This window comes from Motacilla alba, chromosome 1A (genome assembly GCF_015832195.1).
Source record: "Motacilla alba alba isolate MOTALB_02 chromosome 1A, Motacilla_alba_V1.0_pri, whole genome shotgun sequence".
Lineage (NCBI taxonomy): Eukaryota > Metazoa > Chordata > Aves > Passeriformes > Motacillidae > Motacilla > Motacilla alba.
In genome coordinates, this window is record NC_052031.1 from 32,202,380 (window position 1) to 32,214,538 (window position 12,159).

General features: G+C 45.9%; 1 protein-coding gene across 1 annotated transcript in view; it reads right to left on the reverse strand.

The window, feature by feature from the left end:
* Positions 1-10,567, reverse strand: part of PPM1H (protein phosphatase, Mg2+/Mn2+ dependent 1H) — a 131,879-nt gene extending 121,312 nt beyond the window's left edge. Inside the window, exon 1 of the mRNA XM_038153174.1 lies at positions 10,023-10,567. Within this exon, the coding sequence (XP_038009102.1) occupies positions 10,023-10,258 (236 nt within the window). The 5' untranslated portion in view covers positions 10,259-10,567. The remainder of the gene's footprint in view (positions 1-10,022) is intronic.
* Positions 10,568-12,159: the final 1,592 nt, after the last annotated feature.

The window sequence follows — 12,159 nt, forward strand, 5'->3', positions numbered from 1 at the left end:
CAGAAGCGGGGAGGGGAAATGTTGCCCAAATCCACCTTTCACTCAACCTGTTTTGAAACCTAACAAAATCCATGAGCTCACGTGGTGATTTGCCACATCTGGAAAATACAGGGATCTCTTATGAACAGCAAGGTAGCTTATTTTGTCTCTTCACAAGATATCTGCACAAAATGGAGCACTGCTCAAGTTATAAGAGCTGGAGATGTGTCCTCAGTCCCACCTCTAATGTAAAACTCCACCAAGGAGCAGATTGTTAGTTATGACTGACAGGTATTTTACAGCATTACAAACATGCACTACGCATCATCTGTTTCTGAGGAGGTCTCTAACACATACCTAAAGATAGAAAAATCATGCCTGGCCTAAATGAATCAATGTTGGCAGGGAAAAAAAAAGTGATCTGCTGCAGAACTTGGCTTGAGATGGATCTTTTTTGCTCCTTGCAGGGAGTTTGGAAAGCAGAAATTATCATAACAGGACACAAAGGACAGAGAAACAAATCAGGGAAATCCAGAAGGGCTCACAGTGGGGAGCAGAAAAGAGGAAAGAACTCACCTCTTGTCTGTACCTTTATGCAATGGAATAGATACACAGACAGGACAGCACAAAAGACACTTAGATAAGGACCAGCAGATGAAATAAAAGAAGAAATTAACTGCAAAGACTTTGGAAACAGAGCTATCTCTATAAAGGGACAATCTCACTGACCTCTAATGCCAGTCCAAGGACATTTTGCCGCAGGATTTCTGGAGCGGTGGTATGCAGGACATCACATGCAATCAAAGCTCAGTGTATTTGTCCCCTTATTGCAGCAGAATACTACCACGGAAAGCATGAAGACATTGACACATGGTCTTCTACTCTTCCCTCCCCTCCCCCTTTCTCCCTGAAATGAGGCAAAAGCTGGCTATCTCAAATCAGTTTCATTGTCATTATTGTCACCTGCAAAAGAGCCTGAACAGCATCAAAACAGTCAGTCAAGATCAACTACACCTTAGGGTAGCACTTCAGAAAGAAGAAAGAGGGAGGGGGAAAACAGAAGATATTAGAAATGGTTATTCACCTTTAAGCCAAAGTCACCACCTGGACTCAGACCTGCTCTCTTAAGGGGGCAAGTGCAGAGCCTACAGGGTCTGACATCGTTCACAGAGTTGAAAACAAGCTGGCATTATGACAAGTGACAGTGATAGACAGACAGATCTCCTCACACCAGACGAGGGAGAGGCTGACATGATCTTGGGGGCCCAGACCCATTCAACTCCTACTTGTCTTGGAGATGGTGCATTTAGGTCCCCATTTGGGTCACACAAGATTTTCCATTCTATCAAGCTGGAGGTTCTCTGCAGACACAGCACTGCCCATACCCCTCTACCTCAAGCAGCTTGAGACTCCCTCAGCAGATTCTCTCCCCTCTAAGCCTCACTGTGTTGAATACAGATCCCAAACAATGAGCAAAGTTCTCAATTTGCCACCTTACTTCATGCCAGAAAGTTGCATGCTGGCCACAGCCCCCTAAAACCTCTTATTTGAGTTTCTTTCTTAAATCAGTGTGATTGCTAAGTTATGTACAGGGTCTATATTTTGGCATTCCCCAATTATGCACTGACCACATACCCTCCTGTACTATCTACTGCACTTGCTAATGTTGACTGCCTCAGCGTGGTATTATTTTTGTCCCTCCCCCACTCAGACTCCAGCAATTAAACCATGCTGTCATCAAGAACCACAGACATCCCTTTGGCTGGCTTTATGTTAGCACTGCTCCCCCCGACAAAATACTGTGTACAGTATTTATTTGGAGATGTTAATGTTAAACTCTTCAAACACTTGCCTTACATAGAGTAGTGGGAGGAGGAATCACACCTGCCTGCAGCCATTTTATGAGCTTCACCTACTGAACAGCTCATGCAGCATCAACCACTCAGCAACCATGGCACTTATAACCCCAAGTACAGCTGGCAGCATCTACTAGACAGCAAGTGTGCTGCAGGATGAGGGAGACAGTGGTGAAGAAGAAAAAAGGCTTCAATGGAGCTGCTGGCCATCTCTTACTTGCTGGACCCTCTCATTACCATTCAATAAAGCTTCCATCCTGTGTCAGTTGGATTTGAGTGGCGGAGCAGCTCGACACAAGCTGGGAGCTCTCTCAGCAGCTCTGCTCCCTGTTTTGTGCTCCGAGCACTTGAAACTGTGACCTACTCCACCTGACCTCTGATCAGGAAACCACTCTGGATAATATGCGTATTATACCTGGACATCCCAAACATATCCTACCAAGTAAATGTGACTGGCCAAATGGGAACCAATTCTTAGAAGTCACCTTTCTGTTTAAGAGGAAGAAAAAAAATCATTAGAGACAACTAAAGGCACAGCTAATACGAAGGTGCTGCTGTCCAATAGGACCTCTTGCATTTTACAGTTCAATCAAAACAGAAATCCAAGGGGGAGTGGTTAAAGATTCAGGTTAGATGTAGTTCATGAGCTTCTACCTTCCTTGCAAATGCTGGTCCATCACAGATATAGCACCTACTCCAGCCTCATGCCACAGCACAGCAGCTATGTTTGCTCTGCCTGAATTATCTCTCTGCACTCATTAACAGCACTCCCCCACTCCAAGTCTTATTTGGGATTCAGCTCACAAAGCTGACTTAACCCATCCTTAAACCCATAAACCATATTTCTTTCCCAAGTGGCACACAGATCCCATCAGAGAATGACCTGTGCTTTGCAGCACTGCCTCCTTTCAAGGTCAAACTGAGCATGTTTCATTTGATCACATCCACAGGCTCAAAGCGGCTCGGCCCGAGGGGCACAGCCCTGTCAGGTTACTTCATGCCATGATGATAACTGTGACAAGCCACTCCCACTTACACCTATCCCAAGTGATGCAGCTGCAACGGAGACAAATGAACAAAGCTGGAGTGTTTGCAGGTACCCTCTGCTGACTGCCACCTGTGCCAAGGCAGAAGGGTTCAAAGGAAGGCTACCTGGGAGGGCACAGTCAAGCTCTGCTGGCAGAAGCTAGGACCATGCTCAAGCAAGCCCTTCAGAAACATGTGAGACAACACTAGTCTTAAGCCTCTGAGGGATAAGAGAACTTAAAGGGATGAATTTCATACTTGTCCCATTAGGAATCATGTTTGTGCAACTTAGACAGTATTAAAACATCTGAGCACAATTTGCCTTTTTTATCCTCTTTCTATTTTTCTCCTTTTACCCCAGTAAGTTCTAAGAAATCAGAGGCCACATAGGAAAAGCCAAGTACACAACAGCAGGAAAAATAACTGTGTCATCAAAACATGGAACCTAAAACTTGAGATTCATTCTCCACAATCATGTCAAATCTCTTGCCAAAACTTACCCTCACGGCTGCCTTTTCTTCTCTCAGAAGAACCAGTACATTTACACATGTACATTCTTCTCCAAGGTTATTCTGAAATCATTACTTACTTGCAATGCACTTGGCAGATTAGAGGCATTACATAAATATTAGATGCTATAGCATAAGGTCTTATACAAGGAAAGGACTTGTGAAGCTCTTAAAATTATCACGAGGTTTCTGTAGGCAGTTTTACATGAACTCAGCCTTAAACAGGAGCCAGGCAATATACATTAAAGTTACATTACGATATGGATAGAAGAATAATTCATACAGAGGAAGACTGCTCAGTTGTCTCTAGCTACATGTATGGGACTTGAGTTTTCAGCTCATTCATCAGATCCTATTCAGTCTTGTGTTCTGAACTACAAAAAGAATAAAAAATATTTTTATCTAGACAAAGAGAATTGCAAACAATTTTTTAAAAAGTATAAAAAGGAAAGTAATTCATTATTTCTGTACATAACCTGACAACCAAACAGAGCAAGATAAAAAAAAGTATCCTTTCCCCACAAGTCTCATCCTTCTGAAATTTGTACCAAACAGAACACACACAAGAAATGTGTTTACAGATGGGGTATGAGTCATGCTCCCAGGTGAGGGTTAGAAAGACTATCACTTCCAATTCACAGGAGCAGGACTGTGGTGTTGTTATCTTCCATTAATAAGAAGCAATGGGGATTAGAATAGGTAGTTGCAAGCCCCATGCTATCCTCCAACATCAAAATATTTAACTCAGGACAAGCATTTTCTGTGTTTTGCCTTGCCTCAGCTCACAGATGTGTTGAGCTTTCACCTGCTTCATAACATTATTAAAATGTTTAGCGTTTGAATAAATAGCTTGGGTCTAGAGAGAACATGAAAGGTAGAAGAATACTTCTGTGTTAGCTTAACTCACCAAAATGTTTATGATCACTGAGAAATGCTGGAAAGCATTTTTACAAAAACCTCCAGTTAATTCTCATGTGCATTCATTTGCTACAAACTAAGTTACACAGCATGAGAAAACATGATGCAGTATTATCAGCCTTACAAAAAATCCAGTACTTTGAGAAGAAAGAAATTCCATAAACTGCTCCCCCTCTTCATTTTGAACTATAACAACTTGCCACTGTAATAATGCTGGAAGGACACGGTCACCATACCTCACCTACAACTCTGCATTCATTATGGGTCAGTAGCCACCAACACACACCAAGAGGAAATGTAATTTCTACTGCAGGCCTGCAGAGCAGAGGAATCACAGTACCGAAATGTAACATTAGGGAACAACAGCCCGGACTTTGTCTCATCAAACAAAAGGCACTGCAGGGATAATAAACTGACTTTTAAGCCAAGAAACACACATACCAGTAAAGTCAAGTTTCTAGAAACCTATATAACTCAGAACTGCAAAGGTATCTGAAGTGTCATTTAGAATTTTTCAAAAAGTAAATTAAAAAGGCGGGCAAAATTGTCTCTTGCTTGAGGACACAGACAACATACAATCGAATCTTTCCCCCGTCCCTTAAGTGTATTTGACAGTACATTTTGAAGTTCTCCAAAGAAATGGCAGAAAGGCAAGAGCAAAGATAGGAACACATGTGACACAGAAGCAACCAGCTATCGTCCCATCCCCAGGATTCATACAGTTTAGAAAAGCAATTATAGAACTGGATTCTGAACTGTAAGAATATACATTCAAAATGGTTGGAAAATGACTAAGCTTGTTTTTCTACCACAAAATGCTACTCAGTTGCAGTTTCTCTGCAACTCCACTGGCACAAGCAGCAGGCTAGTTCTTCGTCATTTGCAAATTTAGCATTTATTTTATGGTGCCATATGTAGTCAAGGAAATTCAACTAGGAGAGGTAGGCTCTGCTTCACCCTGTTCATCCTCTACTTTCACAGAGGGAGGAAGATAAAGCAAAAGAGGGAAAGGTGAAAAATAATGTTCTGGGTAGAGTTTAGATGCAGTGAATATCACCTGGGTCATTTCACGTTACACGCTCTCTGCTCCTGCCTTTACTTTGCCAGTTACTTTCAGAGTCGAACACTGGGGCTGCTTATCAGCAGTGCTGCAGGGAAGCAGCATAACACACTGAAAACAGCACAGGAAGGGACCGAAGAAGAAACTTCCCTGCCAGTAACGGGGCAATCCAAGCAGAAGCTTAAGAAACAGCTCGTGGCTCAGACAGGGAAAGCTCTAGAGGAGATCCCAGTGGCCTTGGGAGTGCAGCTGCTTGCAGACAAGAGGGAGGGACGAGCAAATAAAGTGTGAGGCAGGATCCCTCCCACCCTCCCTTATTCAAATAAATCACTTAACTTTTCAGAGAGCAGCAAATCTCCTTACTCCTGTGGATTAAAGGCAGACTTAAAAGAACGTTTGTTAACAGACTACCCTCTCCCAGGGTCATTCCTCATGCACGCCAGCTAACCACATGCAGAAAACTACGTTAAGGGAGCCTTTGATTAAAAATGAAAAGTTTATTTCTAAATAAAACAACACCTTTAAAGACAACTAAAAAGCTTACTGGATGTGGGATACAATTTTAATTTTGCTTCTATGGAGCTTGATGAACATTAGACAAGTGTCTGTGGTATAAGAATATCTTTTTGATACATGGCCTTTTGCCATCCTGTATGAGGTGAAATGAAATTCAAGGTCTCAGGGCTCCCATGCAAGGAAAAGACAGCAGGACAGTCATTTCAGCAGACAGCCTTTAGGCTGCTCACTGACTAAGGAGAGCTGAGTCTCTATGGGATTCCCATTAAAATGTCAAGAAGCAATGATATTTTATCTCAGTACCAAGTATGTTTCTAAAGATTTCATTTGCCTGCCTACATGTTTTTCGTAATGATCACTCCATTAAAAGAGGGAAAGTTAATAAAAAATAAAGGCTAATTTACGTTTCACTACATAATATCACAGAGCTAAGTAGGTAATTTTAAAAATAAGTTAAAATATATGACATGAATGAACAATATTGCAAAAATACCCATTACAAAAAAATGTTCAGTACAAGTGGAGAAAGAAAGTGAAGTGAAGGAGAAATGCTTGTTCCAGGGGAATAAGTCAGATGAACAGGCCCATACCACAGAGATTCTAGGGAAAAGAAGTAGTCAACAGGGTGAGCTACTTTGTCAATATGTTGTTTAGTAAGAAATGCCAATCCTCAGTAATCAAAGAAACAGGAGGAATCCCCTAAAAAATGCATATTTTGTAGCTACAAACTGCTTCAGTCTGGCATGGGAACCAGGTCTAACCCCAAAATGCCTTCTCCAGCTTGGATGAAACACCAACATGATGACATCAAGGAATGTAGCTATGATATTTTATGAAAATCCTTTTGCTAGGATTTTCTTCTCCTGAGAAGCTGAGAGGGCTTCAGGAATAAATGAAAACAATTGTTATCTGCTACTGTGGAATGCAGCAGGTGCTTCCTTGATTGGTCGATGTGAGATGTTTCTACTTACTGACCAATCAAGGAGGCAGCAGCTCTCAGACTCTCTGGGAGTCACAGGTCTTTGTTATTCATTTCTTTCTATTCTTGTTTCACCTTCTGATGAATCTTTCTCTCTGTTCTTTTTTGTATAGTCTTAGTATAGTCTTTTTAATATAATATATTTCCTAATATAATAAACCAACCTTCTGAAACATGGAGTCAAGATTTCTCTTTCCCTTCATCCTTGTCCTGACTGCCCTAAAAACCACATCAAAGGAACTCCAGTATCATCTGTAAACTGACATGTTTTACAACTAAAGAACACGAACACTACAAATGCTTTCCTGAAACTCAGCCTCCAGGTGACCTATTCTCAGAGCCAGAATTTCTTCCTAAAGATAGTGAGACAGATGCTGCTGCTGGGTGTGGAACATAAATCCACTGACTCAAACCCTGCTGTGCAATGGCTCACAACATCAGGGCAGATACAGTACAGGTGGCACACACTCCTTACACCTTCTGGGCGAAATCCCCGCCTTCTAAGTCAACAACAAACCTCTCATTAGCTTCAGGAAGTAAAAATCCCTGTGTCCATAGGCATCCCAAGCAACAAAACACTGCAATCACTTTTGCTGATTTGCTAAAACAAGAAAACACAGAAAAGGCTCAGGGAAGCTGCACCTTGGTACATACTGCAGGTATGGCATGTCTTCTCTCATGTCTTCATACCAAAGCAAACTAGCAAAATGTGAGTTAAATAGCTGACCTTTGTGTTACATCACAAGTGCTTGTGAGGACATCAAACTTCCTCCAAACATTCTTGCAAGTGCTCACTTGTATTGTAACAAAAGGCAAACATTGTTCTGATAGTTTCCTTGATACAGACACTAACAAAATGCTAAATAATAGCATGAAAGTGCTTTATTCCCTGCTTTCCCCAAGCCAACAAACTTCAGAATATGTATAATAGTAATTTCATCTTCCTGGTGCTTTTCCCATTTCTTTTCTTTATGTAACTCAAACCTGTTTCAAAAGAAAAAACATAGTTTCAACACATATCTCCCAGCAAGTCTTACAATTATTTTCAGAAAGCCTGGTAATAGCTCAGTATGAGCAAAACAAAAAAAAAAAAAAAAAGTTCGTATTTGGCAAAATCTGAGTTTGTCCATATTTTCTGCTTTTTCTTTATTCTTCAATGCTTTGCCTTTGGAAATCAATGCAATTTTGGTGGCACTGCTTTCCTCTCAGCTTCTCCACAGCAAGCATTTTGAGATCTCCAGGTTACAATGAGCCCCAATTTTGGAACATCATATACATACTACTGGAAAGAGGGTAGTAACACATTCACTAGTTCTCTCTAAAGTACCACCTTTCCCTTAGATCTGCTCCACCAGCACTAGAGCCAGTAACTGCAAGGGAAGGAGATGAGACAAAAAACTGAAACCAAACAAAAACAAACAAACAAGCTACCAGAGACAAAGCAAAAGGGTGACTTCTTTTCACATAGATAACAGGAACTGAAAAAGCTAGTGACTTTCTTATGCCTCCCAATTAGCCAAGCTGCTCAAAGCTCAAGAGGAAAGAGCAACGAGTATATGAAAACAATCCTGGTATGTTCTGCTTTCATGACCACCAGAGCCATTTACTTTATCTCCAAATACTCTCTCACATCAGGTTTCATCAAGAGGGTCAATGAAACCTTCACTTTCCAGCAGCCACATTTTTCTGCCCAGCAGTCTCAGGTGAAGCTCATGGGATGCACACACCTGGGAGCCAGAGAACCTCCCTTCCACTTTGTCACCAGCTTGCAATTACAGTTACGTGCTGAAAGCCACAGAACTTCACCGAAGCTGAAAATAGCAGCATGTAGTTATTTTGGTAAAGAAGGGCTTTTTAAGGGATCATTATAGTGGCAGAACAATTAGAGCTTACTTTTAAATATTTAAACTTACAGTTCATGGGGAATTTGCTCAGTAACCTATTCAATTCTTTATTAATCTGAGGAGAACAAACCAATTTAAAATTCCTTGAGTCTCTCATTAAAATCTCTCTTTAAATCTCCCATTTCAGCATCCCCAATGATGTAACAACCTTTTAAATAAAACTAGTGATTAACAATTTGAAGCCTTCACTGCAGTTTTTGCAACAGCTTTTTAGGGAATTCATATATGTCTGAAGAGACTATACAGAACAACTTGTGGTCTGAAAGGGCTAGCTTAGTAACTTCAGTAATCTCTGAGTTGGTAGCAACACGGATGGCCAGACATGCTCAAGACTTAGAAGCAGTAACAGAAAGAAACCAAATCCTGAATCCTGCACCCATAATCCTTAAGGAAAACAATGTGCCTACCGATAAAGGCATCAAGTGCAAGGACATGCCTTGCCTCTGCAGCTACTCCCACTGCCAGCTGGATGCATCCAAAGGAACACTGCCTTTCGCCTGGCTGGCCCAGGTCCTGATCAGACACCCTCTAAAGTAAATACCATTATATGAGTGAGTCAGGGCAACAAACCATTTGGAAAGCCCAGTCTGGGGGCTAGCCAATGGATTTATTTATTTTCTTTCAGTTTGGAGCCTGTCGTCCTCAAGCGTCTCCCCAAACTGAAAAGCATTTTGAGAGATATGTGACCAGTCTCCACCAGTGAGCACAACGGCTGTCAGGTCCACAGAAAGGTGTTCCAAACCCCACATAATTCACCATTCCTGGGCAGCGGGAACTATTTACACACGCACAAACCAAACCGCGTTTCCCACCAAAAGCCCTTTTTATTCCAGGGTCAAGGACCGAGACGGCTGTTCAGTACCCGGCGGGTATCCCATCCTTGGCCCCGGAGCCCCCGGAGCCGTCACCACGGGTAGGGGAGCCCGGTGCTGCCCCTGGCCATCCTTCGCCGACCCGGGTACCGGCCACTCCCGCGGGGACTTTCAAGGGCAGCTGACGGTCTGCATCCTCGGGCTCCCAGAACGGAGCCGCCCAGGTACAGAGCTGCGGCCAAGGCCGGACACACGGCGGCGGGGATGCCGCTCCCCTTCCCCGGGATCTTCCCCCCACCGCTCCCGCTGCGCCGCGCAGGCCCGGGGCTGCGCTCCCCCCGCCTCCGGCAGCGCGGCACCCGCCGGGGGCTCCCTCGGCACCGCCGCCTTTCGCCGCCGGTGCGCCCGGGAGCGCGGGCAGCGGGCTCGGCCGCGCTCCACCTGCTCGCCGCGGCGTACTCACTCCGCGTAGCCCGTGGTCCAGGGCAGGCGCCGGGTGTCCTTGCTGAGGATGAGGATGGGGCGGGCGATGTGGTCCGCGGAGCACTCCACCTCGTCCGGGGACAGTCCCAGGAACTCGGGTCTCCCGTAGGGGAAGCGGAGGGGCAAGTCCGCGCCGCTGCCGTGGTCGGCGCCCGCGCTGCCAGCCATGATGCCGCCCATGAAATTGGCCACGGCGGACTTCACCCGCGTGAGCATAGTACCCCCCGCCGGCGGCGGCAGCGCCGGGGCCGCCGCGCAGGGCGGGGAGCGGGGCGCGCCGGCGGGCAGCGCTGCGGAGGCGGCTCCGGCAGCCGCCGCCGCGCTCCCGCAATGGGGACGCCGGGCCGCGCGGAGCCGGGCGAGAGGACGGCGGGCTCAGGGGCAGCCGCGGGGCCGAGGCCTCATCGCAGGTTTCCCCCTCCCGGCGCGGCGCTGGGTGAACTCAGCCCGGCAGCAGCGGCTGCTGAGTCATGTGATAGCGCGGCTGGATTCGCCCGGGCGCTTCCTGCTCCTCCTGCGGCACCGGCGGGCTCCTGGCACACGCCGGGCACGGGCGGCCGCCGCCCCCGCCCGCCTACCCGCGCCGGGGGCCGGCCCGCGGCAGGTGCGCGGCGGGCGGAGCCTGGGCCCGGCGGGGCCGCCCCCGGCTGCCCGCAGCGATGCGGCCGGGACCCGCGGTCGTGCCGCGGCCGCCTCCGCGATGAGCTGCCCGGGGGCAGTGCTCTCGGAGTCGCTCGGGTTCCCCTACCGGGGGCTGGGGATCGCCGCCCGCAGCGCGCTGTCCCTGCTGCCCCTGGGCTGAGCCAGCGCCGTCCCAGCCCCGGCAGAGCCCGCTGATCCTGCGGGACAAGACTCCCGCTTGAAGGGTTTACTTGCCTTCTGCTCAAACACGCCAAGGGTATTTTCCCCAGGAAGCCATTTGTTAGAAGAAAGAACCTGGGTCAGTGGCGGAAAGCGAGCCCTGCTGCCCGCCTGCCGTGGGTTCCCCCTGGCTCCCCGGGGAGGCCGGGGCCATGCCCGTCCGCCGGTCAGCGCCGGCGGCAGCCCCCGCGCTCCTCCGCGCACCGCCAGGCGTTCAGGATGCTCTCATGGAGCAAAAGTGAAAGGACGGGGATAAAAATATTCAGATTTGTGGACATACATGTTTTAAACCCTTCTTCTCTTGTTGTGTTTTTTTGACCACGTCATAATCTTTCAAATTAAAATAAATAAATAAATGAATGAATGAATGAATGAATGAATGAATGAATGAATGAATTAGGAGGTCTCTTCAATGTGGTAGTCCCTCAAATGTGTGGAGGGGTTGCAGATTTGGGTGCACCAAGCTTTAAGAAATTGTAGGAATGGAGCAGGAGCATATAGGAAGTCTGTCCTTTGAAGCAAGGCTTTGTCTGAGCCCTGTGATTCTGCAGCCCTCCTGAGAGCTGTAAATCTCTCACTGAAAAGCAATGACCTGCGAAATGGAGCAGGTAGGTACAGCAAACCTTGAGAGCAGTGAAGTGCTGGAACTTAAACTTTGCAGTTTATTGGACCCAAAGATGTTGAAAAATATCATTGACTTAAACTCCAACCGAGAGAATGCAATGTTTGTTCTCTGACCCCATACTGCAGTCACTATTCCACACAACACGAGGGAGAAATGTGGAGTAATATGTTAGAGTTTAAATTATTATCTCTGCTAGATGACAAAGAAAAGCCCAGATAAGACATGTGGGGAGACAGCTTAGCCGCTCACCACTCAAAACAGATCTGTGCAGTTTGAAATGTGTGGATGCTTACCTCTGGTGCAAGAATGTTGTAAGGATACAGCAGCACAACAGGAGGGATATGGCCTCTTCATGCTTAAAAGTACAGAGATGTCTTGATTTCAGTTCTCTGGGAAAGAGGATCATGTTCACTTTTGAGTCAGAAGTGAAGCCTCACTTCTCAAAGGAAGTAATAATCAGTCCTTGCAGAGCTCAGTAAGTTCCCCATATCTCCCAGCCTGTGATCCACCTGGTCCAAGCCAGACATTTTTCTTGGTGGCAGGTGGACCTTTAAAGGTTTGGATATTGAGTTCCAATAAAATTTTGAGCCTGAATTCTCTATGCCAGTGTTTGAAAATCGACTCTCTGTCC